The 27,783-nt window shown below is 51.9% G+C and overlaps 10 protein-coding genes across 10 annotated transcripts; 7 read left to right on the forward strand and 3 right to left on the reverse strand.

Annotated features, from left to right (window-relative positions):
* The first annotated feature begins 256 nt into the window (after positions 1-256).
* Positions 257-2,103, forward strand: BU24DRAFT_423058 (mitochondrial carrier). Its single transcript, XM_033528141.1, has 4 exons — positions 257-752; positions 814-986; positions 1,040-1,597; positions 1,672-2,103. The coding sequence occupies exons 1-4, from the start codon at positions 604-606 to the stop codon at positions 1,788-1,790; spliced, it is 999 nt and encodes a 332-aa protein (XP_033385024.1). The 5' UTR covers positions 257-603; the 3' UTR covers positions 1,791-2,103.
* A 691-nt stretch (positions 2,104-2,794) lies between these two features.
* On the forward strand, positions 2,795-4,361 carry BU24DRAFT_462814 (NAD(P)-binding protein; the record flags this gene model as incomplete). Its single annotated transcript, XM_033532047.1, has 4 exons — positions 2,795-2,837; positions 2,967-2,987; positions 3,125-3,661; positions 3,811-4,361. 4 exons carry the CDS (start codon positions 2,795-2,797, stop codon positions 4,359-4,361), a joined length of 1,152 nt encoding a protein of 383 aa, XP_033385025.1.
* A 1,675-nt stretch (positions 4,362-6,036) lies between these two features.
* Positions 6,037-10,333, forward strand: BU24DRAFT_207900 (nonribosomal peptide synthetase 10). Its single transcript, XM_033521900.1, has one exon. It carries the CDS (start codon positions 6,234-6,236, stop codon positions 10,098-10,100), a length of 3,867 nt encoding a protein of 1,288 aa, XP_033385026.1. The 5' UTR covers positions 6,037-6,233; the 3' UTR covers positions 10,101-10,333.
* Positions 10,334-11,560: 1,227 nt separating this feature from the next.
* On the reverse strand, positions 11,561-13,581 carry BU24DRAFT_462816 (uncharacterized protein; the record flags this gene model as incomplete). Its single annotated transcript, XM_033532048.1, has 4 exons — positions 11,561-12,982; positions 13,179-13,413; positions 13,474-13,509; positions 13,565-13,581. 4 exons carry the CDS (start codon positions 13,579-13,581, stop codon positions 11,561-11,563), a joined length of 1,710 nt encoding a protein of 569 aa, XP_033385027.1.
* Positions 13,582-13,848: 267 nt separating this feature from the next.
* Positions 13,849-14,718, forward strand: BU24DRAFT_451167 (uncharacterized protein). Its single transcript, XM_033531082.1, has 2 exons — positions 13,849-14,107; positions 14,159-14,718. The coding sequence occupies exons 1-2, from the start codon at positions 13,932-13,934 to the stop codon at positions 14,517-14,519; spliced, it is 537 nt and encodes a 178-aa protein (XP_033385028.1). The 5' UTR covers positions 13,849-13,931; the 3' UTR covers positions 14,520-14,718.
* Positions 14,719-14,855: 137 nt separating this feature from the next.
* On the reverse strand, positions 14,856-17,817 carry BU24DRAFT_492733 (uncharacterized protein; the record flags this gene model as incomplete). Its single annotated transcript, XM_033533913.1, has 2 exons — positions 14,856-16,700; positions 17,041-17,817. The coding sequence occupies 2 exons, from the start codon at positions 17,815-17,817 to the stop codon at positions 14,856-14,858; spliced, it is 2,622 nt and encodes an 873-aa protein (XP_033385029.1).
* Positions 17,818-20,200: 2,383 nt separating this feature from the next.
* Positions 20,201-22,395, forward strand: BU24DRAFT_481304 (uncharacterized protein; the record flags this gene model as incomplete). The annotated part of the gene is made up of 4 exons (XM_033533165.1): positions 20,201-20,287; positions 20,389-20,618; positions 20,666-21,545; positions 21,602-22,395. The coding sequence occupies 4 exons, from the start codon at positions 20,201-20,203 to the stop codon at positions 21,920-21,922; spliced, it is 1,518 nt and encodes a 505-aa protein (XP_033385030.1). The 3' UTR covers positions 21,923-22,395.
* A 238-nt stretch (positions 22,396-22,633) lies between these two features.
* On the reverse strand, positions 22,634-23,816 carry BU24DRAFT_423062 (HAD-like protein). The gene has a single exon (XM_033528142.1). The coding sequence runs from the start codon at positions 23,738-23,740 to the stop codon at positions 22,805-22,807; it is 936 nt and encodes a 311-aa protein (XP_033385031.1). The 5' UTR covers positions 23,741-23,816; the 3' UTR covers positions 22,634-22,804.
* Positions 23,817-24,649: 833 nt separating this feature from the next.
* On the forward strand, positions 24,650-25,788 carry BU24DRAFT_462820 (DUF947-domain-containing protein; the record flags this gene model as incomplete). Its single annotated transcript, XM_033532049.1, has 3 exons — positions 24,650-24,832; positions 24,884-25,586; positions 25,649-25,788. 3 exons carry the CDS (start codon positions 24,650-24,652, stop codon positions 25,786-25,788), a joined length of 1,026 nt encoding a protein of 341 aa, XP_033385032.1.
* A 459-nt stretch (positions 25,789-26,247) lies between these two features.
* Positions 26,248-27,624, forward strand: BU24DRAFT_208018 (uncharacterized protein). The gene is made up of 2 exons (XM_033521901.1): positions 26,248-26,521; positions 26,623-27,624. Exons 1-2 carry the CDS (start codon positions 26,475-26,477, stop codon positions 27,410-27,412), a joined length of 837 nt encoding a protein of 278 aa, XP_033385033.1. The 5' UTR covers positions 26,248-26,474; the 3' UTR covers positions 27,413-27,624.
* The last annotated feature ends 159 nt before the right edge of the window (positions 27,625-27,783 follow it).

Here is a 27,783-nt window from a genome sequence, read left to right on the forward strand (position 1 = left end):
GCTCGCCAAACACCTGAGGCAGAGACATGTGCACGAAAACAAACCGCTATGAGAGATAGATTTGCAGACGTATTTCTGCGCTGCATGAAGAAGTCGAAGATGAGATGGATTTGATTGGCGGCAGTAAGATAGGAATGACTTGGGCGTGTATGTCCATTCGGCACGTGACTGCGAGCTAACCCGCCCGCATTGTGATGGCCGACGGAATACCGAGGCAAAGGAGGAGATTTAGGAGATTTTACGATTATTATGGGGAAGAAGACTGGGAGAAGTCGACCGAGCTTGAGATTCTTAGTGGATGACGGCAAAGGCAGCGAGACTGGGCCTGTGACGTCCCCCCATCACAAGCCAAAACGGATCCGCACCCGCGCCTTTGCCGTCACCCTCATAATGAAGGAGCTCTCCCTTTCCTAGTTCCACTCCCTCTCTTTCTCTCTATCTCTACATGACAACCTTCCACTAGGCACGAACCTGTGCATTTGTATTATATTCAACACAGACCTGTTCTGTCGTCCTCGTTCCTTGTAACATCATCTCACCCCACTCGGTTACGGCTACGCGCATCCCCTCCTTCGATCTCCTCAAGATACCCGGTTAACCAACATGTCCGAATCTCAAGCCACAAAGACCGCGCAAGAGAAACTTGCCGAGTCTACTCAATCGGTTCCATCAAGCACGGCAGCTCAGCAGAGTGACAATGTTGCCCATGCGCTTGCCGGTGCGGGCGGAGGTCTGCTCTCCATGGCTCTGACGTATGTAGCTCCATACTTTCTTCCAGAACCGAGCACCAGAAAGTTACTGACACACACGCAGCTATCCATTGATCACCCTCTCCACCCGCGCACAAGTCGAGTCCAAGCGCGCACAGTCGTCGACGCTCAACGCTGCCAGGCGCATCATAAAGAGGGAAGGCATTGTAGGATTATACGCTGGACTCGAGTCAGCGCTGTTCGGCATCAGCGTCACCAACTTCGTCTACTACTACTGTAAGTAGAGCTTTGGCGCAAAACCAGATACTTTACGTTATTGACACGGCTAGGGTATGAATGGACCCGTGCATTCTTCGAGAAGGCTGCTCTCAAATCCGGCCGCGCCTCGAGGAAGCTCACGACGGTCGAGTCCATGATCGCTGGCGCAATCGCCGGAAGCGCCACGGTGCTCCTCACGAACCCCATCTGGGTCGTCAACACCCGTATGACTGCTCGCAAGTCGGAGTCTGAGGAGCAGGTTCTTCCTGGCGCAAAGCCTGCGAAGGCACCCTCCACCCTCGGCACGCTCTTCTCCATCATCCGCGAAGAGGGTTTCTCGCGCCTGTTCGCAGGTGTGATGCCAGCTCTCGTGCTGGTCATCAACCCCATCCTCCAGTACACCGTCTTCGAGCAGTTGAAGAACATGTTGGAGAAGAAGCGCCGCGTAACGCCCAAGGACGCATTCTATCTCGGAGCCCTCGGCAAGCTCCTGGCCACCAGCATTACGTACCCGTATATCACGGTAAAGAGCCGGATGCATGTCGCCGGCAAAGATGGACCTAAGGACGACATGATCACCAGCTTCCGCAAGATCATCAAGGAAGAGGGATATGCCGGATTGTACGGAGGTAAGTCCCGATCTACTTTGATGCCCTACGCATACCGGCATTGCAGAGCGTTATAATTGACAAATGTGGGGCAGGCATTGGACCCAAGGTCACCCAGAGCGTCATCACGGCAGCATTCTTGTTCGCATTCAAGGATGCGTTGTATGCGTACACCGTCAATGCGCGCAGGAAGATTGCCTTCCGAAAGGCATAGATGAAGTCGTAATTACCACCACTTCCTGTCCGACGATGATACCCTGCCGTTCCATGGGCGAACGCACACTAGAACACAACATACCCCAGAAGGTAGGATTTGTGATGGTAAAAGAAGACGTTGCATACGACGAGGTATGATCGGGTCGTGCCCTCCAGCCAGCATCGGCAGGAAGCCGACAGACTCTCTCGCGAACAGATATGAATGAAAAAGAAAAGGATTTATATATCGGAACTTCGGAGCCGCTCAATATGCTATTTACATCCTGTACATACTCTACTACGCAATTTAATCTTGCATGTTTGATCGACGCGACCACTTTGCGACCTTTTCGTTCTGCAGCGTATAAATCCCGTAGCCCGACTAATTCTAACTAACGGCGCGCATATACGGCAGACAGGCCAGACAGACATACAATCTTTCCATCCTCAACCTTCTAGAAGTTTATGCCCTACATAGTCACGTCACACACATACCTCCGTCAGGCACCTAGATCTCTCATCCAAACCATGTTGGGTCGCTCCCCTTCATCAAGACCCGCAGCCAGCAATATCCAACAACCCCCCTCTCTCTCGGCTTCCCTACCCTAGTCTCCGGGCCCTCTGCATAAACGACCCCAGCCCCAGCACCCATTTCGAGCATTTATTGACGTGCAGACGAAAATTGACTTACTCGGCGCGGGGAGCGCCCAACCGTTTTTTCTTTCTTGCATGGGACTATCCCGCCGTATTATCCACCATACGACGGACAGATTGTCAGTGGTGTACCTGGTTGTCGGGATCGCGGATTGGGTGGTAGGAGGCTGCTTGCTTGCTTGCTCCCGTTAGCTTTGAATTGTCTTGGAGTGCAGGTGAATTGATGTGGAGTGAGAGGGGGAGGGGAGAGGGGTGTACATTAGGTACATAATGGAGCTCCTTCGCTCCTCTGTTGCTTTAAGCTAACTTGACTTTTTACAATTCAATTGTTCTTTTGGTCTTTTCTTTCTGTTGTTTCTAAGTGCAAAGATGAGTGGGAAAGAGCCGTTCACGCTGAGGTGGGGTATCCTGGGTATGTTTGACATGATGTGACTTGTGTTTATCTCCTAATATCTACCTACCTGGGGTAGCTATCGATGTACCCCGCGAAGATTGAAAGCGAGGAATGGGAAAATTGAATGATAGACTGACGAGTATACAGCGACGGGAGGAATTGCGAAAAGTACGTTCGTCGTCTCATACCCATACCCATACGAAATATATCAAAAAATACAATGAATCAAACAATTGCACACCACCCCAACGCCTCCCCCCAAAAGACACGATACATCCATGACTTCTCAATCTAACGTCCCCTAGAATTCACGACCGACCTCCTCATCCCGCCCTCCACCCGCTCCGTCACCGACATCCAGCACGTCCTCTCCGCCGCCGCGTCCTCGACCTCCGTGTCGCGGGCCCAGGAGTTCCTCACCTCGGTCAACGCGCCCGCATCTGCAAAACCCCACGGCTCGTACGCGGCCCTCGCAGCAGACCCCTCCGTCGACATAATCTACATCGCGACGCCGCACTCGCACCACTACGCGAACGCGCGGCTGTGCCTCGAAGCGGGGAAATCCGTCCTCTGTGAGAAGCCGTTCACTGTGAATGCGGCGCAGGCGGAGGTGTTGGTCAGGATTGCGAGGGAGAAGGGGGTGTTTCTGATGGAGGCGGTCTGGACGCGGTTTTTCCCGATTGCGAGGGAGATTAGGGGGTTTGTGGCGGGTGGGGGGCTGGGCGAGGTGAAGAGGGTATGGGCAGATTTGAGCTTTTGGAATGATGTTGAGAGGGAGTTTGGGGAGAAGGGGGAGCATAGGATGGTTAATATGGATTTGGCGGGTGGGGCGTTGCTGGATTGTGAGTATTGTGGTTTCTGTTTTGGTATTGCTGTGTTGAAGTGGTTTGATATTGCGTCGCTGGCATATCAAATTTGATCACAGAGACAGGGAAAGAAGAGTGGATGAAAGAACCAAGAGACCAGAGATCAGAACGCTAACGAGCAACAGTGGGAATATACTCCCTGACATGGATATTCCAAATCCTCTATCACATCCAGCCGCCGTCGTCAAGGACGGCCCCGATCACAGCGTCCGCAATCACGAAATACCATCTGACGGGCTGTGACGAGACGACTTCAGTGCTCCTGACATTCCCGTCGACGGGCGCGCAGGGCATCGCCACGACATCTATCCGCGTGTCGTCGGCAGCGACGTCGGCACCAACGGACCCCGTACGCATACAGGGCACACATGGTGACTTGACGGTCGCTTTTCCGCCGTACCGACCCTGGCAGTATACGCTGTCTCCTGCGGAGTCAGCTTCGAGGGGCAAGCTTGCGGATTGGGATGCCCAAACGGTGGAGAGGGAGATTCCGGGAGGGGGGATGGGTATGTTCTGGGAGGCGGATGAGTGTGCGAGGTGTATTCGAGATGGGAAGCTGGAGAGCGAGGTCATGGGTTGGGAGGAGAGTTTGGAGATCATGAGGGTCATGGATAAGGTAAGGAAGGATGGGGGTGTGATTTATAGTGATGAGTTGGAGAGCGTCAAGTATCCTTAAGTAGGAGCTGGCTATACGAGGTGGACATGTTGCCTCTATCTCTATATTTATATAGAGGTATGTATGAATGCCATACCCTGGATGGCCGTTCAAAGGAGTCGCAACGTCGATGTATGAGGTGTGAAAGTCACATCTAAATTCAAAAGTTCCTGCTGCACGTTATCATGTTGACTTTGTACAAGAAATGGGTAGACGATCAGTATCGCGAAAGATTTTATGTTGAATAATGCCAGCACTGTGTATGTGCCGTTTTGTACGATCATTGTCAAGAACACCAGTTGTAGATGCTCCTCACATAAATATCATACTCATCCAAACATTGGAACTTCGGCTAGTTGCGGTATTGTTTTACTTGCCGCAACGGGAGGTCTATGACCGGGGCACCAGGGGAAGGGTGGGTACAAGACATCACAATTGCAAGATAGATACCGAGATATTCGAATGATGCAGATTCTTCCACAACGTTATCGGAATCGTAGATTGTGGCACGATCAATTGCGAACATACAGTCGGAACCAAATATAGTAATCTGCGAGTTGGTAACATGCGGTGCGACGAGTATGTATTATCGTGGATATTAGATTGCAATGTGAGAACTGGTGGTCATAAATTTTCGTTTGCCGTGGAGGGACTGTTTTCCTGGCATGTGACACTGGTCTATGAATTCGGCGCTCGCTCTGTAAGAATTGTCAAAACGAACAACATGAAAATGGAATAATCATGGAGCGGGCGACAAATTCTAGTTAAAAATTAGTGGGAACGTAAGAAGAGTATCCACACCGGCGCGAACACGGTTCCGCAACCATGAGCTCAACAACGCGGGATGGTGGAAACCTGAATGACAGGGAACCTTGGAAATATAGTTCGGTCATGGTCTTGGCCTGGGGAAGAGTGGGAGTGTGCAAGTGACAGATTGGACACCCTGATGAATCTAAAAACAAAGCGTGGTCACGGTGGACGAGATTGACAAGTCGGAAGCGAGCGAAAACATCTCGATGGACAAATCCGACAGTCCATGGAGATTCGAGAAGTTGACGTGCTTGCACGTGAGGGCGCGTAGATGGAATGGATTAGCAAATGAGGATACGAGGTACTACGGCGCACCAGTCAGGTCGTGGGTTGATGATGCTGTGGCAAGAATCAGTGACATGTCGTGTGCCTTGGTGTGCATGTGGTCTGAGGGACATTGTAGTGTGTATGCAGTGTATCGGATTCTGGATATTTGTGCTACAAACGGAAAAGACGGAGTAGTACTCTGTAGAGAAGGAATACATGAGATGAGAGATGATGATGAAGTTGGCGGTGAGAGGGAGTAAACGTGTAGAAGAGAGAATGGAACGGAATGGATCAACAATTATCAAGGAAGGTAATTTTAACGATAGGTACGGAGTAGAAAGAAGAAAGAACACCCCTCCAAAAGAGGAAAGGACGATGGGATGCAAAGATACACACACAACATAAAAATTGACCCCCATCATTTGTATTCAACAACATCCTTTCTCAACCCACGAACCCCACGGATCAACCTCGAATTTTCCAATTTGCCTCTCTCAGTTCCAGATTCCCTTGGCTGCCAGCAGTCATAACTTTTGCTTTTTGTTCTACTGCTTCTGCGGGGTTCCTCCACCAAGACCCAGACTAGTTCTCCCCTAGTACACTTAAATATACGTCAGTAGTCCGGCCCTTGGTAGCGTAGTCAACATCAACATCAACTCTGTCCTTTCTCTCTCTCGCCCTCTCACAAACCTCTGTCACTCTTTACACTCACCTTCTTTCACCTTTACCGATCAAATCCTTCTCAATTGGGTCGAAGGATAAGGTGAGGGTCCGTGAGACAATCAATCTCTCCCACTAATACGCACATCCACATCCATGTCGGTCATCGACATCACAAAAGACCTGTCTGCCCTCTTCTCCAGGCAGGTCAAGCAATCACCTGATGCCCTAGCTCTCGAAGATGAATCCACCTCATACACATACGCCGAGCTCGACGCAAAAGTAGAGGCTCTCTCTAAGCGTCTCCGCGGATATGGTGTCGTTCGTGACAGTCTGATCGGCGTTCTCCTCCCTCGCAGTTCAGACTATGTTATTGCCTGTCTCGCTTCTCTCCGCGCTGGAGGAGCTTTTCTTGTCTTAGAGCTTGCGTATCCTCCAGATCTCCTCGCGGATGTGATTGATGACGCCGATCCTGCCGTAATTGTCACTTACAGAAACGAGGTCGGAAAGATCAAGCCTGGAATTCCCCTAGTCACCCTCGACGAGGAGCCCGTCGAAAAGGTCCAGGAAAACGGGAATGGCCATCTAACCCAGCCTCTTCCACCACTGCCGTCCGACGAGGATCTAGACCGTCTTTGCTTTGTAGCCTACTCCTCAGGAACCACTGGAAAGCCGAAGGGAATTGCAAATCCTCACCGTGCTAGTGTTTTGAGCTACGACCTCCGATTCCAATTGTCCGATATTGGTCCTGGTGACAGAGTAGCATGCAATGTCTTCTTCGTCTGGGAGATAATAAGACCCCTGCTCAGAGGAGCCACAGTCGTCGCCGTTCCGGATGATGCCAGTTATGACCCAGTTCTTCTCGTCGATTTACTTTCTAGGAAAAAGATAACAGAGACGTTGATGACACCTACTCTACTAGCTGCGGTATTGTCAAGACACCAAGCGCTCGAGACCCGTCTGCCACAATTGAAATCTCTGTGGCTCAATGGCGAAGTCGTAACCACAGATCTCGCACGCCGCACCCTCAAAGCACTCCCCCACACCCGCCTGTTGAACTGTTACAGTGCGTGTGAGACGCATGAAATTGCTTGTGGTGACATCAAAGACATGCTCACAAAGCTCGATAGTGATGCTTTGTACTGTCCCGTGGGCCCCCCGCTTATTGATCGCAAATATATCTACATCCTAGATGAGAGCGGTCAGCGCGTAGAAGATGGTACAAGTGGAGAGCTGTTTGTAGGTGGCAAGCTGCTCGCCCGTGGCTACCTCAATCGCCCAGAGACCACCGCAAGGGCCTTTACTTCGAATCCCTTCGACTCCAAGCCCGGCTCAAGGATGTACCGCACCGGCGACAAAGCGCGCCTGCTACCTTCTGGACTGCTCGAGATCACGGGACGTACAGGAGCCATGATCAAATTGCGAGGATACTCAGTCGTCCCTGGAAAAGTCGAGAACGCAATTGTTAAATACCTGGCTGTCCACCGCGCTGCCGTCGTTGCCAATGGAGAAGGACTGGAGAGGCAATTGGTAGCATACTTCGTCCGCGACCGTGAAGCCTCGGAGGATCGACCCAAGCTCGAGATCAACGATACCGGCCACAGCCCGCAGGCGCGTCGAACTCTATCCCAGTCTCTTGCACCATACATGATCCCGTCTCTGTGGGTTGAGCTTGATGAGCTTCCCACGCATGGTGTTTCCGGCAAAGTCGACCTCGCGCGCCTTCCTCCGCCAACACCACGTGCAAAATCACCCGTTAATGGCCAGAGGGCAGAGCATGACCCAATTCAGATTGAGGCCATCAAAGAGATCTGGGCTGCTTCGCTTAATGTCGGCGCAGACGCAGTAACACCAGAGCACAACTTCTTCGACCTCGGTGGACACTCGCTCTCACTCGCCGATCTTGCTTCCCGGTTATCTAACCAGTTCGGTTTCCGTGTACCTGTGTCTCGCCTTGCCGACCCTGCCACGCTTAATGGACATCTCGAGACCCTCCGATCCGTGAGAGACGGTGTGACAGCTTCCATCCAGGCGGACCTTCCCGCAGTTCTGCGCGCCGACAGTGTTCTCGATAAGGACATCCAGATCAGTGATGTGAAGCCATGCTCGCTCAAGGATGCTGATACTGTCCTGCTTACGGGTGTGACTGGTTTCTTGGGCGCATTCCTGCTCAACGATCTATTGGAGAACACTTCGGCCAAGGTTATCTGTCTCGTTCGTTTTAATGACCCCTCCCAGGACGATCTCCCAGGAGGCATTGCTCGTATCCGTAGGAACCTTCTCGACTTTGGCCTATGGAACGACTCGATCATGGAGCGAGTGGAGATTCTTCCGGGTAATCTGTCTAGAAAGCGCTTCGGTCTTTCTCCCGAGGCATTCAAAGATGTGGCTTCGCGAGTCCAGGTGATCATCCATGCTGCAGCTACCGTCAATTTGGTCTACCCGTACGCTGCCCTGAGACGTGCCAACATCGGTGGTACCCGTGAAATCATTCGTCTCGCGGCACTGGGAAGTGCAAGCCTTCTCTATGTTTCTACAAACGGTGTTTTGCCACCAGCACTGACGCAAGCGGGCTGGCCCGAGAATGCCATGCTCACTGCGGACGAAGTCCCTGAAAAGATTCCCGACGGCTATGGCCAGACTAAATGGGTTGCTGAGCAACTTGCTGTAGAGGCATCGAAGCGTGGCCTCCCTGTCAGAATTCTCCGGTGCGGAACTATCAGTGGACACAGTGCCTCCGGAGCAGCCAATGCATGGGATCTCCTCACCGCTTTCATCGTTGAATCTGCACAGATTGGATACTGGCCGGACGTACCAGGCTGGCGTGCCGAGATGACTCCTGTTGATTTCGTTAGCAAGGCCATTGTTCACTTGGGCAACCAGACCCACGCTGATCAATTAGTCTTCCACCTCGGTGACCCAACACCTGTCCAGATGAGCGAGGTATTCGACATTCTGCAGACCCTCGGATATCCATCTCAGCCACTAGGATTCGACGAGTGGGTTTCCCTCTGGACTGAGAAGCGTGGATCCGCTAAGGGCGGTGACGGCGCCTTCACAGTCGATGTCCTCCGTACTGGTATGCCTAGCGTAGAATTCCTCCGTGATATTGTCGTGCTTGACAATGCGGCGACACGGCCTTTCCGCGCTCAGGTCCAGCGGCCCAAGGTCGACGAAGTCCTCCTAGAAACCTATGCAAGACACTGGTTCGCAAGAGGTTGGCTTCCCCGCCCTCCAAAGCAGAACTTTGCTAAGGGAGGTTCCGCGCAACTGCCACGACGCGGTCCTCTCTTCGGGCGCGTGGCCGTCGTTACTGGCGCCTCCAGCGGTATCGGTGCCGCTGTAACCACAGCTCTTGCACGCGCGGGTTGCCACATCGCCATCGGTGCTCGCCGCGTGGACGAGCTCGAGAAGGTCAAAAAAAGCCTTGTCGTCCGTGAGGGCAAGGTCATCATCCGAAAGACGGACGTCACGGACAGGAAGCAAGTCGAAGAACTCATCAACGCAGCAGAGACCGAACTGGGTCCCGTCGACATCCTAGTTTCATGCGCCGGCGTCATGTACTTCACCATGATGGCGAACAACCAGGTCGACGAGTGGGAGCGCACCGTCGACGTCAACTGCAAGGGCCTTCTCAACTGCCTGTCCTCCACCGTCCCCGGCATGCTCAAGCGTGGAAAAGGCCACATCGTCGCCATCTCCTCCGACGCCGGCCGCAAAGTCTTCCCCGGCCTGGGCGTCTACTCAGCCAGCAAATTCTTCGTCGAGGCCACGCTCCAGAGCCTGCGTCTCGAGACTGCGGGCACAGGTCTACGTGTGACATCAGTGCAGCCAGGAAACGTGGCAACGGACCTCCTAGGCATGTCGACGGACCAGGAGGCCCTCAAGAAGTATGGCGAGCCGTCCGGCGCGAAGGTCCTGGACGCAGACGACATCGCCAGATCCATCATCTACGCGCTCAAGCAGCCTGACCACGTCTCCGTCAACGAGGTGCTCATCGAGCCGAGAGACGAGCCGATATAGACGCACGCATCCGTGGGCGTTAGATTCGATTCTGATATCCAATGCTAGGAGAAGATAGATAATATCTGGAAGAACGGCCATAGCGAACAAGGGAAGGGGGTAATCCATATGATCTGATACCACAAACACAATGTGATATGTCACGATATCTTTCTGTCAGTCTTCATAAATGAGACTGACCATCATCCCCCGTCCTGTATCAAATAAACATAGGTTAGAGGACCTGGACGGTTAATTTAGAATCCAATTTTCATTTTCTTGCACCTTGATGCTCTCTTTGATTTATGCCGGTGATATGTAGGGAAAACAAGTATCAAATCATTCGAGGAAGAAAATGTAGATGTACTTCACAACTGAAGTCTCAGTCTCTTCCTGCAAAGCATATTCCACGCTTAAATTACGTATGGCCTTTTAGGGCTTACATGCACACAGGCAAGCAACGCGATACATGATGGAAAAAAGGTTGAATGGATAAGTGTCACGTCACATCACAACCATCACACACAATCATTCCCATCACAATCATCCATACCCATCACACACAAAACCAGCCACTCATTTTTTTTTTCATCCCAGAGAGTGAGTATCTTTCTCCCAGGGTGGTTTATTTTTTCATTTCTTTTTCATGTGGGATCGATCGTGAGCGGGTTTGCTACTCAAGCTCCTCATTGTCCGTCTTCTCATCTGTCTGTCTGTCTGTCTTGTTCCGTCCTCCTTCGGAAACTTCTCATCTCTCCGTTCCGGTTGCAAAACTCCCTTCCCGATTGAACGCTCATTCGATTCCTCCCTTTCGTCATATAGAAAAACTCCTTTCATCCTTTCATGATGTTTGTTGTTGATAGCCAGCGCCGCCCCGCTCGCTGATAGTAGTCGTCGTCGATTTTTTAACTCCGGAAGAAAAAAAAAGGAGATTCCCTCCCATCGTTCGTATGGGACTTTGCTCTCGTTAAAAGGCCCAGATGGTAGCTCCCAAAGACGCAAAGATAAAAGGGAAGATAGTTCTGAACAATACAATACAAAAAATGGAGGAAGGGGGAAGGAAATGATTTCGCACTAGGCGCGCGCTGTGTCCCTGGGACAAATGAGGACCAGGTTTGGGGTGGTGGGAAAGGGGAATGCGATAATGAAACACCGGTTCGTGACACCAAAGCAATATCAGGAAATGTGAATTGCAAGAGAAGAGACGGAATCCACCAGTGTATGGAATGTGATGTGGTTTGATTTGGCGTCCAAGTTTGATGACGAGCGCAGCCCAGCCGTGCTTGTCCACTCCTCAGTTATACTCCGCGCAGAGTACGGTAGAGGAAGAACGTGAAAGATATCTTTTCCCCCGATATATCAGACATTATGGCTGCGTAGTAGAAGCAGTCGATATCAAGCGTCCATTTCTTTTTAACTCCTGAAAAGTCTTCAATATTCGCGTCAGGCCTGTAAGGGCACGAGATCACCGGCGAGTTCATTTAGATCTCGGCAGGTGCGCCCTGTGCACCACCACGGCCACCTCGAGGGGCACCACGGCCGCGATAGCCAGCATTGAAACCCCGGCCACGGCCACGACCGCGTCCGCGACCACGATAGCCGCCACGGAAACCGTCGACACTGCCTTGACCGAAAGTCTCCATGTTCTTTCTGCGCTCTTCGCTGCGGAACTCCTGGCCACGACGATCAGCCGCTGCCTCGCGATCCTTGAGTTCGCTGGAGATGTTGTCGAAGAAGCTTGTGCCCTTGTTGTAAGCAGCGGGAGGAGGGATGACAACCTCAGAAGACTCCTCTGTAGCGCCATTCGCGTGTCCGTTAGGTACAGCATCAGTGGCGCCAGGGGTCTCACCCAGAGGTGATCCAGAAGCAATCGCCTCCTTGACCAGATCTTGCTTGTTGAACTTGGCATTCGCTGACGCAAAGTCGTAATCAGTTGCTGGCACCTCCATCTTCTGGTGATGATGGCCACCGCGACCGCGTCCTCCACGGCCTCCGCGAGGACCACCCGCATAGCCGCCTCTGCCATGTCGGTTGAGATCGTCGACGCGCATCTCGTTAACCTTTTGTGTAAGGTTGTCCAAAGGACCGGATGGTCTGCTCTGAGCGGGAACCTGACCGGCCGCCTGGTTAAGCTTAGCCATAGCCGCAGCGACAGCAGCAGTAGCTGCCTGCGTCGCGCTCTGTTGGGCCTGTGCAGACGAACCGCCAGCAGGCGCAGTTGCAGCTGCGACAGCGGCAGTATGGGGAGTTGTCCTGGTCAGACCAGGGCTGGCAAGAGGAACGGCAGGGACAATGCGACCTCCCTTGGGGCCGGTGGGCGCAGCCTTGGGCACCGCAGCCTGAGTGGCAGGAGGCGCGAGTGCTGCAGCAACATCAGGCTTAGACTCGACTGGAGGTGTAGGGGGTTGCTTCCCAGCAGCCGCCTTCGCAGCAGTCTTGGGGTCGGTAGGCTTAGCGGACCCATCCGCCTCGACTACCTTCGGTTGCGCATTCGCTTTCGCGTCCTTGCTACCGGGTGCGCCAGGCGCAGCGCCCTTAGGGCCCTGCGACTGCTGGTTGGGGGGCAGGTTTTGGTTCTGCTGTCCAGGCGGGCCGATCGGCACCTGTGGAGGGAACGGGCCTGGAGGCTGGTTGAAGCCACGGCCGCCAGGGGGGTACCAGCCCGGAGGAGGAGCGCCATACGGGCCTGGCGGGCCATAACCTGGGGGGAATGGGCCAGGGCCGCCTGGGAACCCGCCCGGTGGAGGTCCAAACTGGTTGAACGGCCCGCCGAATGGAGGGGGAGGGTAGCCTGGGGGGAATTGGCCATGTTGTGGGGGGAAGGGAGGTTGTTGTGGCTGTTGAGAACGCTGCTGTTCGGCTTGCGCACTGTCTGGCCGGCCTTGCCCTTGAGTCTGTGGTACCTATAGTGCCACTCACGTTAGCGAGATGTCTCCCACGAGTATGATGTTAAAAGGCATAGCAATTGACTGAAAGATCAGAAGGAAGGCAACGGAAATATCCACACGGTTTTGCGCTCTTGGACATGACAATGATTTACATCCGGAATGTTTCATCATTCAGAGATGGAGGGGATTGATGGAAAGAGGGTGGACGTACTCCTATGATGGCAGGGTCATCTGGCATTGGGGGTGGAGCAGCCTTCTCCTTGGCCTGCTCCTCGATCCGCAGATCCTTCACGTCGCTGCCGCGGAACACAATTTGCTCGTAGACGGCATCTGAAGCTGGGTATTCGTCTTTGCCGCCCCGGCGGCCCTCGCTGCCGTACGATCGCACATTGTCTAACGAGACTGTGGACTGTTCCGAGTTGATCTCGACCAGAGTGCCGACATAACTGCGCGCGTCGCGTCAATGAAAGAGCTCCAAAAGCTGGTCTCAATAGACTCGTACGAACCGGATGTCACTCTTCGAGATGAGAGATATGCGAGCTCTGCGCAATGCTTGTCAGTGGAAGCTCAAACTCGATGGAAATACCTGCGACTGACCCAATGAACTCGGACATTGTGGGGGAGGGAGAAAAGAGCCCCAAGTGTGAGAAGAGAGAAGAGAAATAGCTAGAGAGAAGAAGAGGAGGAGAAGGAAAGAGAAGGAGAGAGATGGGCGTGTGAGTATTCGTGGGAGGAAGAAGGGAGGTAGGTGGATGGGAGAAAGGTGAGTGAGGAGAGGTAGAGTTTGTGGGTGGAGGAAGTAAGAACGTCAACGAGCCTCGCCAAAGCCGGCGGCTTCACTTCGGCCTTTTCCCTTGGCTGCCGATCTTCCCTGCCCAAAGCTGTCCGTCATAGCGAGCTGTACGACGACACCCCACCCCACCCACTTACCTGCTTCTAATGAACCCCTCGGTTCCCGTCTACCATGAGTGCTGCTGGAGCTGTCGATAGCCCAGATGCCACATACGAGGCGCTGGAGAGTTACAATTGGGACGATGATGTGGAGTTTCAGTCCGGCCTGAGCGCCATCCTGGGCAGTGGCAGCTCTCCAGAGCAAGCTGCCGAGCTAACGCTACGGGCCCGTTGCTTCTACTATACAAGGTATGCCATATAGAACAGCTACTCACGAATGTATTCTCTAACAGACAGCAGGAAGTTCAATGTACATGTCGACTTCGATGGCTACAAAGCTTACCGAAGCGCCAACTCGTTGCACCCCGTTGTGACCAACGGCGCACATGCCCCCGCCGCTGCCTCGAGCGCAGAATCAGCTGGTGGAATATTACCCACTGCCTCAGGAACCACAAATGGGACTCCCGCGCCATATCCTACATCGTTCGCACATATCGTTGAGCTAGTTTCGTCGGGCCAACCCGTCCCGGGCATCAAGCAGATCCCAAACACAGTCCTGACAGGGCAAGGAACGAATCCAGCTAGAGCAAAGAGAAGGAAGCCGTGGGAGCAGGATGATCCTCCAGCAGCTGCACAAGGGGAACAGGAAGCAGCCCCATAAGCGTCACTTTCGAGAGGAAGAAGCGATACCCGGTCTGACAGCACGGAAGAATATGGCCTTGCAGGGCATTAGTGGCAGTATAAAGTGCCAGTATTTTTCATGAGTAAATAAAAGGACACAGTCCTTCGATATATATATATAATCCGATAGGTCGATTACCAGACCAACAAAACATAACAGGGTATCTGCACAAACACTGAGAACGCATGCTCCAACCCACGAATAGACCCACCAGACTCCCGCTAAAACGTCCAAATCGTGACCTGTCGTACCAAGGAGACAATGAAATAGAGAAACAATATGTGCGCTCCAGGTTGCTTTTGTACTGCCTATGAATCATAGGACGGCCTCAAGGACCTTTTCTTTGAGAAGCTTCTCCTTCTCCTCGCTTTCCCACAGCTTCTTTTGTAATTCGAGGTACTTGGCCTTCCAACCAGCAATTGAATTCGGGTTCGACTCTTGCATGTCCAGCTCCTGCGTGGTCACATGATCTGTCTCAGCCTGCTCATGGTTCGGGCCCGGTGATAGGCCTTTGACAGTCCATTCGCCTGCGAGCGGGCCGAATGATACTGTAAAATATACATCGAACGTCTCTCGTATGTGTCCAGTATCAGTGGTGCCGTCGACATTCTCGTCGTCCTCGTCGATGGGACTTTCGTATCCATCGCCCCCAACTCGGAACCTGACGCATTCGACCTTGCGTGGCCCCCCATTGGGACCCCCAATCCCGAGACCCACGGAAGCGCTAATTCCCAGACAACTCGCAATGGCGATGGCTAACATTTGATCGCTCATGATCTTGGCGGGACTTGCCGTGCCACTAGATGGTTTCGCATAGAGTGGCTGTAGAATGGCGGACGCAAGGTTCTTCGCTTCTGTACCACGTAGTCTTTTGCGCCGGCCAGTAAGAGGGGCACGAATCAGTTCGGTGGCCAGGGCGCGATTCAATGTTTCGAACGGCAGGTCTGGAATGGGCGAAAATGTAGGTTGCATCAGAGTGCGAGGGGACGGGTCAGATTGTGCTTGGTTCGGAGAGACCGTGGGTGCATGCTGCTGCTGTCTCTGCGCGGCGGCCGCACGAGCTTCGTCAAAGAACCGGCTCGTTGGTACTCTACGTGAATCGTCATCAATCGTAGAGGACGCCAGGCCTGTGCTTGGGGTTGCATCCTCTTCTCCGTTGACAAGAACTGTCGGCGTGACGAGACGGACAGGGTTACCCAAATTTTGAGGAACTTGTAGACTAAGCCTGTGGGGCTTTTGGGAAGTGTTCTGTAGAGACCCATCCATATTTGTCGGGGATATGGCAGATGCTGGAGTCGGGGGTAATCGAAAGTGCTGTTCGGCCGCTGGAGGATCGGACTGCGCCCGCTCAACTATGGGTGTGAGGTGCCCAGGGTTCCTGTTCATGTCTATCGTTGGCCCTTCTTTAGATGGATTTGCCGGAAAAGTAACGAAGGGACCATCGCGAACCGAGCGATTACTGGGCGGTCGACCACGCAACTTTCCAGTCGAGGAGGTAGTCTGGCTAGGCCACGCAGAGGACACTGCTGGGCCATGCCGACGGCGTGAACGAGGTTTGGAACTAGAAGGAGTAACAGCAGACTGTGGCTCGTCAAAGAAATCGGGATGTGCCGACTGGGGGGTAATGGCGGAGAGCGGATGTGGAGTCGTTGGGTTGTCTTGCGTATTGAGCCGCCAGCGAAGCTGTTGTCCAGACATGGGCGACGCCGAGTATGGAGTGAGATTTTTGTTGGGATTCATTCGGCTTGATGCTGAAGAAGCAGTCATCGCGGTAGAGGGCGTAATGGAAGATCCGGTCCAGGGATCGTGACCACCTAGGAAACCTTCCATGTGATCCGGATGAGCACTACTGGGATAGGCCGATTGTGGTTGCAACACATTGCCAAATGGAACCGATGTATCTAATTGAGGTCTTTTGCGAGGCGGAGTGCCATCCACCGTATCCAGGTCTTCTTCGCCGTCCTCAGCTTTCCTTCGGCCTCTCTTTGGTCTGAATTTAGGGTCCAGGGCGCGGATTGCAAGATCCTCCTCCAAGGGCACGCCATCTCTGCCAATGTCCGGGAAAGGATCATGTGGCGGTGGAATCTGAAGATAGTATGGATGCTGCTTGCCGATCAAATATTCGGAGAAGGCATCAATATGCATAGCACGCATCCATCGCTACATGAGGTCAGTATGCACCGGGCAAGAGTTATAGTAGAAGAATTAGAAATGGAATGGAGTAATGATTAAGGAAAATAAGAAAAAAGATCGAGGGAAATGTGGTATTATTGAGTGAAGGTTGAAATATCGCACAAAACCACTGGGCCAAGGACTGGGTCGTGTCACAGAATGTATGCAAGGAAGCTACCTGGACTATTGGGCGGACAGGCGCATAGAGAATACAATGGAAACGGAAGCGTGCCAGAAGTCGTGCAAGGGCGCACAATCTTGGCTGGGGCCCATTGATACCGTCACGTAGTGTATGAAAGTTGGGGAGACAATGCGGAGCTTTCCTTACCTTCAATCGAACCGAGTACTGTTGCACTTTCTGCGTGCTCTGACCCTTAGTCGTGTCTGGAGGTTCCACGCCTAGATCTAAGGCCAATTGGGTCCATGTCCTGATTTCTTTCGCATCGAACTTCCTCAAGAGCTCAAACAAGTTCCAAGTGCTGAACGCCTTCCCGTCACTTCTTGGTGGGGTCCGAAAGAGCTTCGTCAATTCGGTGGTGTCTGTATCAGTCGGGAAGCTCGGGTTGCAGTAGAGTATGAAAGCAGCGTAGGCACTGTCGATGGTCTCGTCGGTAACTTCGCGCGACGGAGGTTGACGGTCGGTAGGGACGTATGTAGGAGCTACATGCTTGGGTTGACTCGCAGGGGAAATGGCGGCGAAGCGCGGGGATGGATTGGAGGAGGGCGCAGGCGCAGGCGCAGGCGCAGGCGCAGGCGGAGTCTGGGAGGAGCGCGGCATGTCGCCATAGAAGTTATGTTGGAGGTGAGGATGAGAGCTGGACAGAGAGGCATTGTCGGGCTGGAGTAGATGGTTCGAGGCGGACTGTTGAACCGAAGTCATCGGTGCGTGGCCATTAGGGTTGGCACCAGAGCCTTGGTCGATGCCCGGATCAATTGACGGTACAGACGCAGGATGCCGGAAGGGCGAGAAGGTCGGAGTGGTGGTTGAGGCCTGGTGCTCGTAGTGGCCGTGAGGGTCGTGAGGGTCGTGATGACCGTGGTGGCCGTGGTGCGAAAGATGTAGATTGTGCTCCGACTCTGGGCCACCTCCGTAGTCTACTTGCATGATTCTAGGAGATATAGTTAAGTGTTATTAATTAGAGCTCAACGCTGGGGCCTATCTGCCGGCCATGGATGCGCGGGAGTGTCGCTGCGCTAGTCGAAGTAGTGGTAATAGCGAGACATGGAGACGGAGAAGTTGGGGAGGCAGTAATGCGCGATAGGACACGATGCGATAGCACAGGACGAGGCGCGTGTTCGTGAACCAGTGTCTTGTTTCCTTGAATGATGGATTGGTGGTGTAGTAGGGAGATAGGGAGCTGTTTATTGTGGGATGAACGAGTGGGCGGCAACTGCGACTGATGTTGTGTCGCAACGCCGTAACGGTCAGCGGACGGGTGGATGATATGATGGTGAGAGGGAGTGTCTGTGAACCAACGCGGTAGGCCCTAAGACGCGCGAGCGATGCGATGCGATGTGATGCGATGCGCGCGTGCGTGTGTGGGTGCGTTCGTTTGGTGGAGGGATCGTCGCGAAACGGTGGGAAGTTTGAAACAGCTATACGGGAGAGGTATAGTATAGTTTGGGGTCTTTTGGAGGTTTTTAGATTGGAGAGGTTAGAGTGGAAGGGGAGGGGATGAGATGAGTAGAGGTCTGTAATTCGGTTATGGTTAGGGTTAAGGTTAAGGTTGATCGGCCTAGTTATCACCGACCCGGACTTGAGAAGACCCTTAACTATCTACTTCAGGTAGTTAAGGTGAATGTATGTAATGTGTGTAGATGGATACCTAAGTAGATGGATGTAGGCAGAGAAACAAAAGAAAAGCGCAAATCCAAGTATACGATTTCTCCCCCTGGTTCCGGGGCATTTTAGTCTCTTTATCGACCATGCAATCAATAACTAATAATCATTAATTAACAAATATCAAGTAACTACCGGTACTCCGTACTTAAAACCATCCCCCACCCGTAACTGGCTTACCCTTCCCCCACTAGCTATTTTTGGAGTCTTCATGCTCGACATCAACTTTCATCACACCTCTACCTGCAACTCCTCACATCTCAGTGATCTCACTCGTCCCCGAGACCTCGCCCAATGGCCTTCTCTCCAATCTCACTCCGTTCTCAGCGCCACACTCCCCATCACTCTGCTTCAATCGGCACCCTGATCACCTTCCCAGGTGTTTGGATCCCTTGCCTGACCACCCGAGTCCGACATGACTCGACCTCCGACTGGCCCATTCACACACCATTCGACTACAACAAAGAATGGACGGTGAACCATACTGTATCTCGAGTCTACGGTATCAACTTACTAAACATCTTCTCCAGCGCCGCATCCCTCGTATCCAGAATTAGACACGTCAGCTATCCAGTGATTCTTATGTCCATCATCCCGGTACCCTACGTTCAGCTTGTCTCATGTACACGTCACTGATTGGCTGTCCGCCGGACACATCTACATATAGAACAGTGGGCCTCACATCGCGAAAAACCATCGGTCCGCAGCTTAACCTGGTCACATGTCTCTACACAGTAGTCATAGTTTGGTGCTTCTTCAGTCGTGATTTGTGTTGACTTTATTAGTCAACTGAGCCAATGGTAGACTCGTCTTCTTTTTTTATTCTCTAGCTACAAACAGGTAAATCTCATAATCAGTATCTCATCGTAATGAAGAACATATTTGTACTCATTAAAGCACTCAAGTGCTTATTAGCAAGTAGCCATAAGGGAGTCTGGGGGGTGTTTGTGTGATTCCACAAATAGCAATACTAAAGGTTCCGGAAAGTTCCCTATCATTCATTTCATTTGGCGTTTGGTATATCACATGAACAGCGTATCCAATATCTGGTATCACTTCATTTAAGGCCTTCATGCTTCTCCAACCACTGCTCGCTTGACGACTTCCAAAGCTATACAAGCGCAGAGGAGAACATTACTCAAAATATGTCGGCCTACTACATTGAATATGAGGCTGCGTCAGAGTTGACCATTTCACCGATTCCTTGAATTGGACGCATATATCGAGCGCACGAATCTCCTACGACATATTGTTCCCTAGTGTCACGAACAATACACCCCCAGGCCTGCCATAGACATTCGTCTGTCCAGAAACAAAGAATGAATAAAGCACGAGTATCAAAGCAGTTCGACCGAAAAAGTTATTGTGAGGATGTTCTGACTTATTTATTCTTTTCATCAAAGGACCAAGCTTCGTGGTTCAAAGAACACCTTGTACTGCCTTTCATGCACTTGTTTTATTGTGTCTATGAGCAAAAGCGTGTGCCTACTCCATGTTACCTACCACAAAACATTTGCTCTGTACATATAAAATAGCATTTCCTTCAAAAGCCCCTCCTCTCTTGTATAGGACTGTCATATTCAATACTCTAGCCAGTCAACAATAACATTTCTTCAACCGAGCAAATTCTTTTCACTAAGCCACCTCCATGAGTGAGAACGCGGCAATGGCCTGTAAAGGCCATTGTTTCATCGAGCAACTCCCAGTCGAGTTGATGCTGGAAATATTTTCCTACGTAAGTAATGCCCTGCTTTTATGCTATGACAGAACCCTCTTGTTACCGAGACTTGGCTGGGGAACTTGATTGAAAGAAGAAAAATGCTGACCCTTTGACAGCTAGGTCAGAAACGCCGGGAACGTCAGCCTCTTACGCTCGTCAACCATTACTGGAAGGGCCTTATAGACCCAATCATTTGGCGGGACCTTAGAATCAAGATTACGCGTCCACATACACTCGATCAATCGCTTCGGGTTGCCCTAGAGCGCAACAGCGATCTTTGGATGTTGTGGATCCAATCCGGATATTTGAAAAAAATGAGAGTGCTGCAGTTGAAAAGAGCAAGTTCGTGGGACTCATGGATGCCATGCCATTCCAAAAACTGAAGTCCTTAAGAATTTGGGTTCTTCGACATGTTTCTACAATCGCTAGCGTCTGGCCTTTTCTGGACAACCTGGAATACCTAGAAGTAAGAGTCTTTCAAGACGTGGATCAGGAACAGTTTCTTATCACTCCAACACTTAGCCTTCCGAAGCTCAAAACCTTGGATCTATCTATTGGCATTTTGGCTAGGAGTTATGGTTATGTAGAAGACCTGGAACCATGGAAGACCTGCCGAGAACTGATAAAACTTGCTCCAAATCTGGAGAATCTCAAGATCGAAATCAACGGTTCACGGCCCCCTATCGATTGTTGGTTCAATTCTTCAAGTTCGATTGCTGTTGCAAGAAGCCTCACTCGATTAACACTGTCTAGGATGAGTATAGGAGATGCGGCATCGGAAATCTTCAAGTCTATCAATTTTTTGAATCTGCAAGCATTATGTGTAGATGAATGTTACGATTTACACCCGTTTCTTAGTGCCATCACCGAGCATTTCAGATACCAGCCAACTAAGCTACGAGAGTTTATCTTTCGAGATGCTGATGTTGAAGAATTCCGCAACCCACGTGTTGACCTCCCCTGCAACGTTAGGATGATCGAAGAGCTGCTCCGCTCATTTTCTGGTCTACGTATATTCAAATTCGTGTTTAGATTCAGAGGAGAATTCGATCTTGGGTGCTTGGAACACCATAGTTCGACTCTGCAACAACTCTGGCTGCGGAATTTCGAGCATCCCATTTGCAGTCCGACAAGACTTCGTGGGTTTCTTCGCTCTTGCCATGCTTTGCAAGACCTGTCTTTCAATCTAGTTCGTTGTTTAAGACTGCACGATTATCACCTCTTTGGGTTCCTGGCCCGTCATATTTTAGAAGAAGACCTGAAGGAGCTAATGGTAAGTTCCCCTATCTCAATAAAACATTGCTGAACCCAACCTAATATAAACCATAGAACGAAATAGCAACCATAAAATCCCTACGTACTATTTACATCTTTGATTTTGCAACACTTTGCCGAGGGCTAAGGGTATTCGCGCAGAATGACGAATCATGCCAACCAATCATGGACGAGTATGCAACCAAATTTCTGGAGCATCTAGTAGCACGGGGGTCTCAAATCGATATGCTCGCTTTCAGGAAGAATCCATTCAAGTTCGGGTACGGACACCAGACTTCTCAATACAAGAAGCGACGGACTGCCCGTGGTGCGGTGATGATAGACGTGGAAACTGTAGTAGGACATGTACCATGGTCAGATTTTGAACGATGTTAAGACTGCGACAATTCGGAGGAATGGAGAAATTTTGTTCTCGACGTTACGTCCAGCTCGCAGAAGCGCAACGAAGGCAGACGCTGCTATTATGGCAATAGGCATACCTACCTCGTGTTTCCCTGTCCATGCATGCAGAAAGTCTTTGTGACCGAAGACAATCTTTCATGTATCCCTTCCATGTAATCAAATCGTCACCTACCCCCTCGCTGCAATCAATACATCGCATAAACCCTTTCACTGCACGCAAATCGGCATGTTCCGCCTTTTTCTACTTCCAAAATCATCACACACCCCTTCCCTACAATCATTCCATCATGTACAATAAACACTTAGACTAATAGAATATACCTACCCCCAAAAATCCTCCTCAAACTTCGAATCTCGAACTCAAAGATTGCTAATCCATGAAGTTACCTACCTCCCATCCCCTGCGTACTTCAATAGATCTCTCTTTTCTCAGATCCCTTAATTGCAATACTGACTGGAGAGCCCGCCATCTCCAGCGCTCTTTCTAGTGTCAGAATCTCGCTTATCATGCTTCCATCTCGTCCGTGTAGTGAACAAGTGCTGGCGCAAGCCTCCGAGGTGCACGTATGACGACGAACCAACGACATTGATGGCACGTGTAATTACCGGCACATTCACGTTCACATCACACAAGCGAGCACCAAATTTGAAAGATTTGTCTATTCAGTTTAATTATACAAGCCACTCCAATTACACAAGCCACTCCGCAGGCTGCCTTCGTGGCGCTATCAGCGCCCGCGTCAATGCCGCTTTCGCGACTACAATGCGAGATGACGATGTCGATGGCGATCTGGAAAAGGCGTTGTCACATGTGGAGACATGCCGATACTGTTGGCCGTCTCGATCATGTAGATACTACTCGTAGCGAGGAGTAGGGTGCAGAGGTTCCATTCCTGCGACGGGGACATTGGCGAGGTCGTCCGGCCAGTCGAATTTCCAGGTGCCGTCCGCCTTGAAAGGGTAATTTTTGATGAACCTGGAAACATCCACCTGCATTCTGGCAGTTTGCAGATAACTGGCCACCTCGCGGAGGATGTCGCAACCCTGTTGCGCGGGGGTGTTTGTGAATTCAGGGATCTCGACGAGGTTGTAGGGTTGGCCTTGGGCTTTGAGCGCGGTGTCGTCGACGAGGATGGTGTTCGATTGGTCCCAGCGGACGACATCGTCGGCATCGCTTGGTTGCGGTTGGATTGATTCGGCTGTCCACACCAGATTAAGATCCTTGTAAACTTGAACGTTTTGCGCGTAATGCTCGGGGGTGAGTTTGAAGTGAGATCTGTCCCAGCGAGCAACTAACCCACTCCGATGCTTGGGAGGAAGAACACTGTCTACCATCCTTGCTACGTTTTGCGGCCGCGCGCTCGACCATACCATGACGCAGAAGTTGTCGAAGAGGAAGTCGAGGAAGGGCGCGAGGAACGGGCGGGGCACTGTCTTCCTTGGATTGTTGTCTGGGCGATGGACAAGGGCACCGTTCAGATCGAGAATCACGAGCATTCGGCGTGGAGGATCAACAACGTAGAAATCCTGGGCTGCAGCGTTGAGGTATTCGTCGGTTGGCTTGGGCCCAGGAAGCATTATCTTAGGGCTCTTGATCCTTCGAGGGCGGATTTCCTCCCTTTGTGCGGCAAGCATTTGCTCATTATGAAGCGCCTGCGCCTCCGCCTTCTTTTTTGCTTTCTTCTTCGGCCTCCTTTTTCTCTTTGACTGTTGTGCCTCAGCCCCTGCCGAGTTCGGAATATTTGCTGTAGTCTCCCACCTGTGAGGTTTGTTAACTCTGTGCAAGGACATCTGAGAAGCATGCTTAGAGCGCCGTACTCTTGTGGATTGTTTACTTCTGTCTGCTCGGCGGTTTCCTTCTCTACATCCTCTCCGCGATCCGGGTTGGAGACCTATGGGTTCAAGGTTATTGGCTGAACCGCTAAATGCTGCGTATTGCGAGGAAGATACCGCGGTCATGTAACCAGAAGGCCAGGCCGTGCCACTATACCCGGTCACGTAGCCATAAGGCCAGGCCGTGCCACTATACCAGGAGTACTGCGATGCTGCAGCCATGACGTTGTTCACACCATGCGCGCTTGCATCCGGACTATAATGAAAACTTACTGCTTCCTCAGTAATAGGCGGAGGTGGAGGCGGAGGCGGAGGCGGCGTTGGGATCCTCTCTGTCAAAGGCGGCGGAGGTGGGATCATTGATAGATCAGAGCCGTACTGATCTGGATGTCGAGGCCGACTTGGCAGGCTATGGTGGATCATTGTGCGGTCGATAATACCCGTGATCTCACCCGAGTCACGATTGGCAAGACTCTGGTGCATGCTCGAGTTAGGAAATGTGGGTGAAGTTGAGGTGGAGGAGGGGAGGTACCGTAGAGGTAAAGGCGCGGGCATTGGGTAAACAATCTTGGCGGCGCGCCAAGGGTTTCGCGTTGCGCGCAATGTACTGGAGGAGTGGGCGAAGGCGGCCTATGATTGCAATGAAGCCTGAGTAGAATTGAATGATGGGAGAAAGACGCCTGGAATCGTGAACACCATAGTTACCTAAACAGGGCATTCGGTCATAGTTCAGCGGCGGAACGATTATCCATGCGCACGGGCCATATGCGGGAAAATGTGGGGACAGGGCATCAAAAGTTCCAGCCAGGATAATGCGACCGCGGCAAGCCAACATTTATTCCCAGGCCAACCCGTAATCAAGACAAAATGCCACTCAACGCAAAACTGGAGCGCAATTTGCGCGCCGTGGAAGACGACTCGGACGAAAATTCTTATTACGAGGTTTCGGATCGTTCATCGCCGTCCGTCGTTGAGACTGGAGAAGAGGGTGCTAATCTGCTGAGCTCCGAGGAAGACGAGGATGAGGATGAGGGTGAGGACGAGCAACTGGTAAGAAATTTATTATTCAAGTTCCCGACTCTAAAGCTAAACTGTTTGTAGTCGGATACATCGCAAGACGATCAAGTCCAACAGCAACTGAGCAAAGTCTCGTTCGGAGCCTTAGCCAAAGCCCAGGATGCCCTCTCGAAGCAACAATCCAATCGGAAAAGGAAGAGGGGAGATGAGACTACAGGCGCACAGGAAGATAAACTACAGGCTTTACGAGCACGGCTGCAAGAGATCAAGGCAGAGAAATTGGCGAAGGCAGGCAAACCACAACAGAGCGCGAAACCATCCAAGAAAGCCAAACAAGCTCAAGAAAGCGACGACGATGTGGAAGACGAAGACACCTCAGATTCCGACTCAGCACCTCATGCACGATCCAGTAAACACGCTCCCGCAGTACAGTCGAGCAAGCGAGCCGTCACGCGCAGAAGAAATGTGGTAGAAGTAAAGAAGCGCAACGCCCGCGATCCACGATTCGATGCGGCCACAGGACCTCGTACCGATGAAAATACGTTCAAGAAGCGGTATGCTTTCTTGGACGATTATAGGGATTCCGAGATTGCCGAACTACGCTCTACGATCAAGAAGACGAAGAGTGAGGATGACAAGGAGAAATTGAAGCGCAAGTTGCTGTCCATGGAGTCGCAGAAGAAGGCTCGAGCGGCCAAGGACAAGCAACAGGAAATAACACGAGAGCACAAGAAGAAGGAGAAAGAGCTAATCAAGCAGGGCAAAACGCCATTCTATCTAAAGAAAGGTAGGTTATCATCTCACTCTGATCTGAAGTGTTTTCGATCGCATTTGCTGACATGATTCTAGCCGAACAAAAGAAGCTAGCATTGATCGACCAATTCCAGAACATGAAGTCCAAGCAGCGTGACAGGGTGATTGAGCGACGCCGTAAGAAGTTGACGTCCCGAGAACGGAGGAACATGCCTGCGGAACGGCGCGCTGGCTGAAAGCGTTGGCTTTGTTTTAGTGCTGGGAGGAGGACCGAACGGTAGTCTAGATACTACACCAATGCAGCCAGGCACATGGCCTTCGAACAATGCGCTTGGGAACACAGCATCGTGAATTGAGATTTGACGACGCGAATGGCATCTTTCGTTTCGTAGGAATTGTCGAGGATTCAGAATGTTTCGCATGTCCATTTCCGGTAGGCCTCCACCCAGATCGTGAAGTGGGCACATCTCGCCTCAACCTACCGCACTTGTACCACAGCGCGGAAAGCCAATGATATTGTCCATTTGTCCTCGAACCGCCAATTTCGCCAAACTAGATCCCGCTTCTTGCATTTGCACATGGGATTTCGCATGACAATTGGTGCCTTGATCCACAAGATCCTTGGTTGTGCCGTTCCTTAGCGGGGGCTGCAGTCTCAAGCAAGGTCGTAAGCCCACCCGCCGCGACGTCATAGACGTCATACCTATGCGATCCAATTTGAACCACCTCCCAGCCTCCTGGCCTGCTTATTAGTCCCCCAGAACGGCCACACCCTCTTCCGTTACTATATCCTTCCAAGTTCAGTCTCTTTGTTCCAGTCTTCGTTCGTTCTATACCCTTCCGAATTTCTTCGTGTCGTGTTGAGCCTTCAGACTCGACCTCTATACCCATTTTACTGCTACACAGCTCCCACACCATTACCATGGAGTCCAAGAAGACCGAGCTTTCTCAGGAGAAGCCTCTTAACGAGTACGTTGATTAAAGATTCGGGTTGCTGGTTCGTGAAGAAGCAAAATAGCACTCACAGCCGGTCTACCTTCACGCCCTACATCTGCTAACACCACCTCCAGGCTGCTCTCCCGCTCGATGGTCGACATCTATGTCGGTCCCGAGAACACACACTGGGTCCTCCACGAGAAGCTCCTCTGCTACCACTCCCCGTTCTTCCGCAAGACCTTCTACAGCAAGTCCAACACCTCCAAAACCTTCGGCCTCCCGGATGAAGAAGACCTCCCCTTCAAGACCTTCGTAGGCTGGCTCTACAGCTCCTCCCTGCCGGTGCCCCGCGAAGAAGCCGACCTAGGCCTCCAGTTCGACCTGTACCTCATGGCCGAGAAGTTCCAGATCCCCGCGCTCGTCCAGGACATCCTGCAGGTGGTCCGCGAATGGTACAAGTACTCGGACACGTACCCGGGACTCCGCCGCGTGCAATACATCTACGCCAACACCGAGGACGGCAGCCCGATGCGACACATGCTTGTCCACAGCGTGGCGCGCCTCATGGCGCTCGAGAAGGGCATCCCCGCCCACTGGGACAAGGCGCTCCGCAAGAACGGCCAGCTCGCCGTCGACATCATCCGCGCGATCCAGGAGTGGCGTCTCGACGAGGAGGTCGTGCCGGATGCCCGCGACGACCCGGCCGACGCGGAGGACTTGGTTCCGGAGGACGAGATTGCGGATGCCATGGACGACAGCGAGGCTACCGTCGTCGACAGCCCTGTCGAGCCTAAGCACCCCGAGATCCCCAAGCCCAAGGACGTCAAGAAGAAGGGTGACGACCTTGTCAAGGGGGTCGAGAAGTTGGGATTGAACGAGATTCCTAATGGTCTTACGACCGGTGACTTCGGAACGCTTCGTTAAGTGTTTCTATTCGTCCACATTATTTCCACTATTTGGCTTAAAATTTGATCACATCTTCTTTTGGTTACGGATATCTGGTACTTTCACGGACATTCTAATGGTTGAACTGGGGTGATACCCACTCATCCTTCGACATTTGTCCATTTATTTCGCCTGTAATGCCTTTCTCTTATTCTTCGAGAAACATTTTCTTCTTCCTTTCACTTTTTGTATTGTACACGGCAGCATTTCTTGGGGATTGGTTTTACCACCAGGCGTTCAAACACAGGGATGGGACTGTATTTGTCTTATTGTTGTATTCCCAATTCAGTAGTTTGGTATTGGGACGACGAGGGGAAATTAAAAAAGTGAACAATTGCTACGCTGGCTTC

The sequence above is a fragment of the Aaosphaeria arxii genome, assembly GCF_010015735.1.
Source record: "Aaosphaeria arxii CBS 175.79 unplaced genomic scaffold BU24scaffold_4, whole genome shotgun sequence".
NCBI classification, from domain to species: Eukaryota; Fungi; Ascomycota; class Dothideomycetes; order Pleosporales; genus Aaosphaeria; species Aaosphaeria arxii.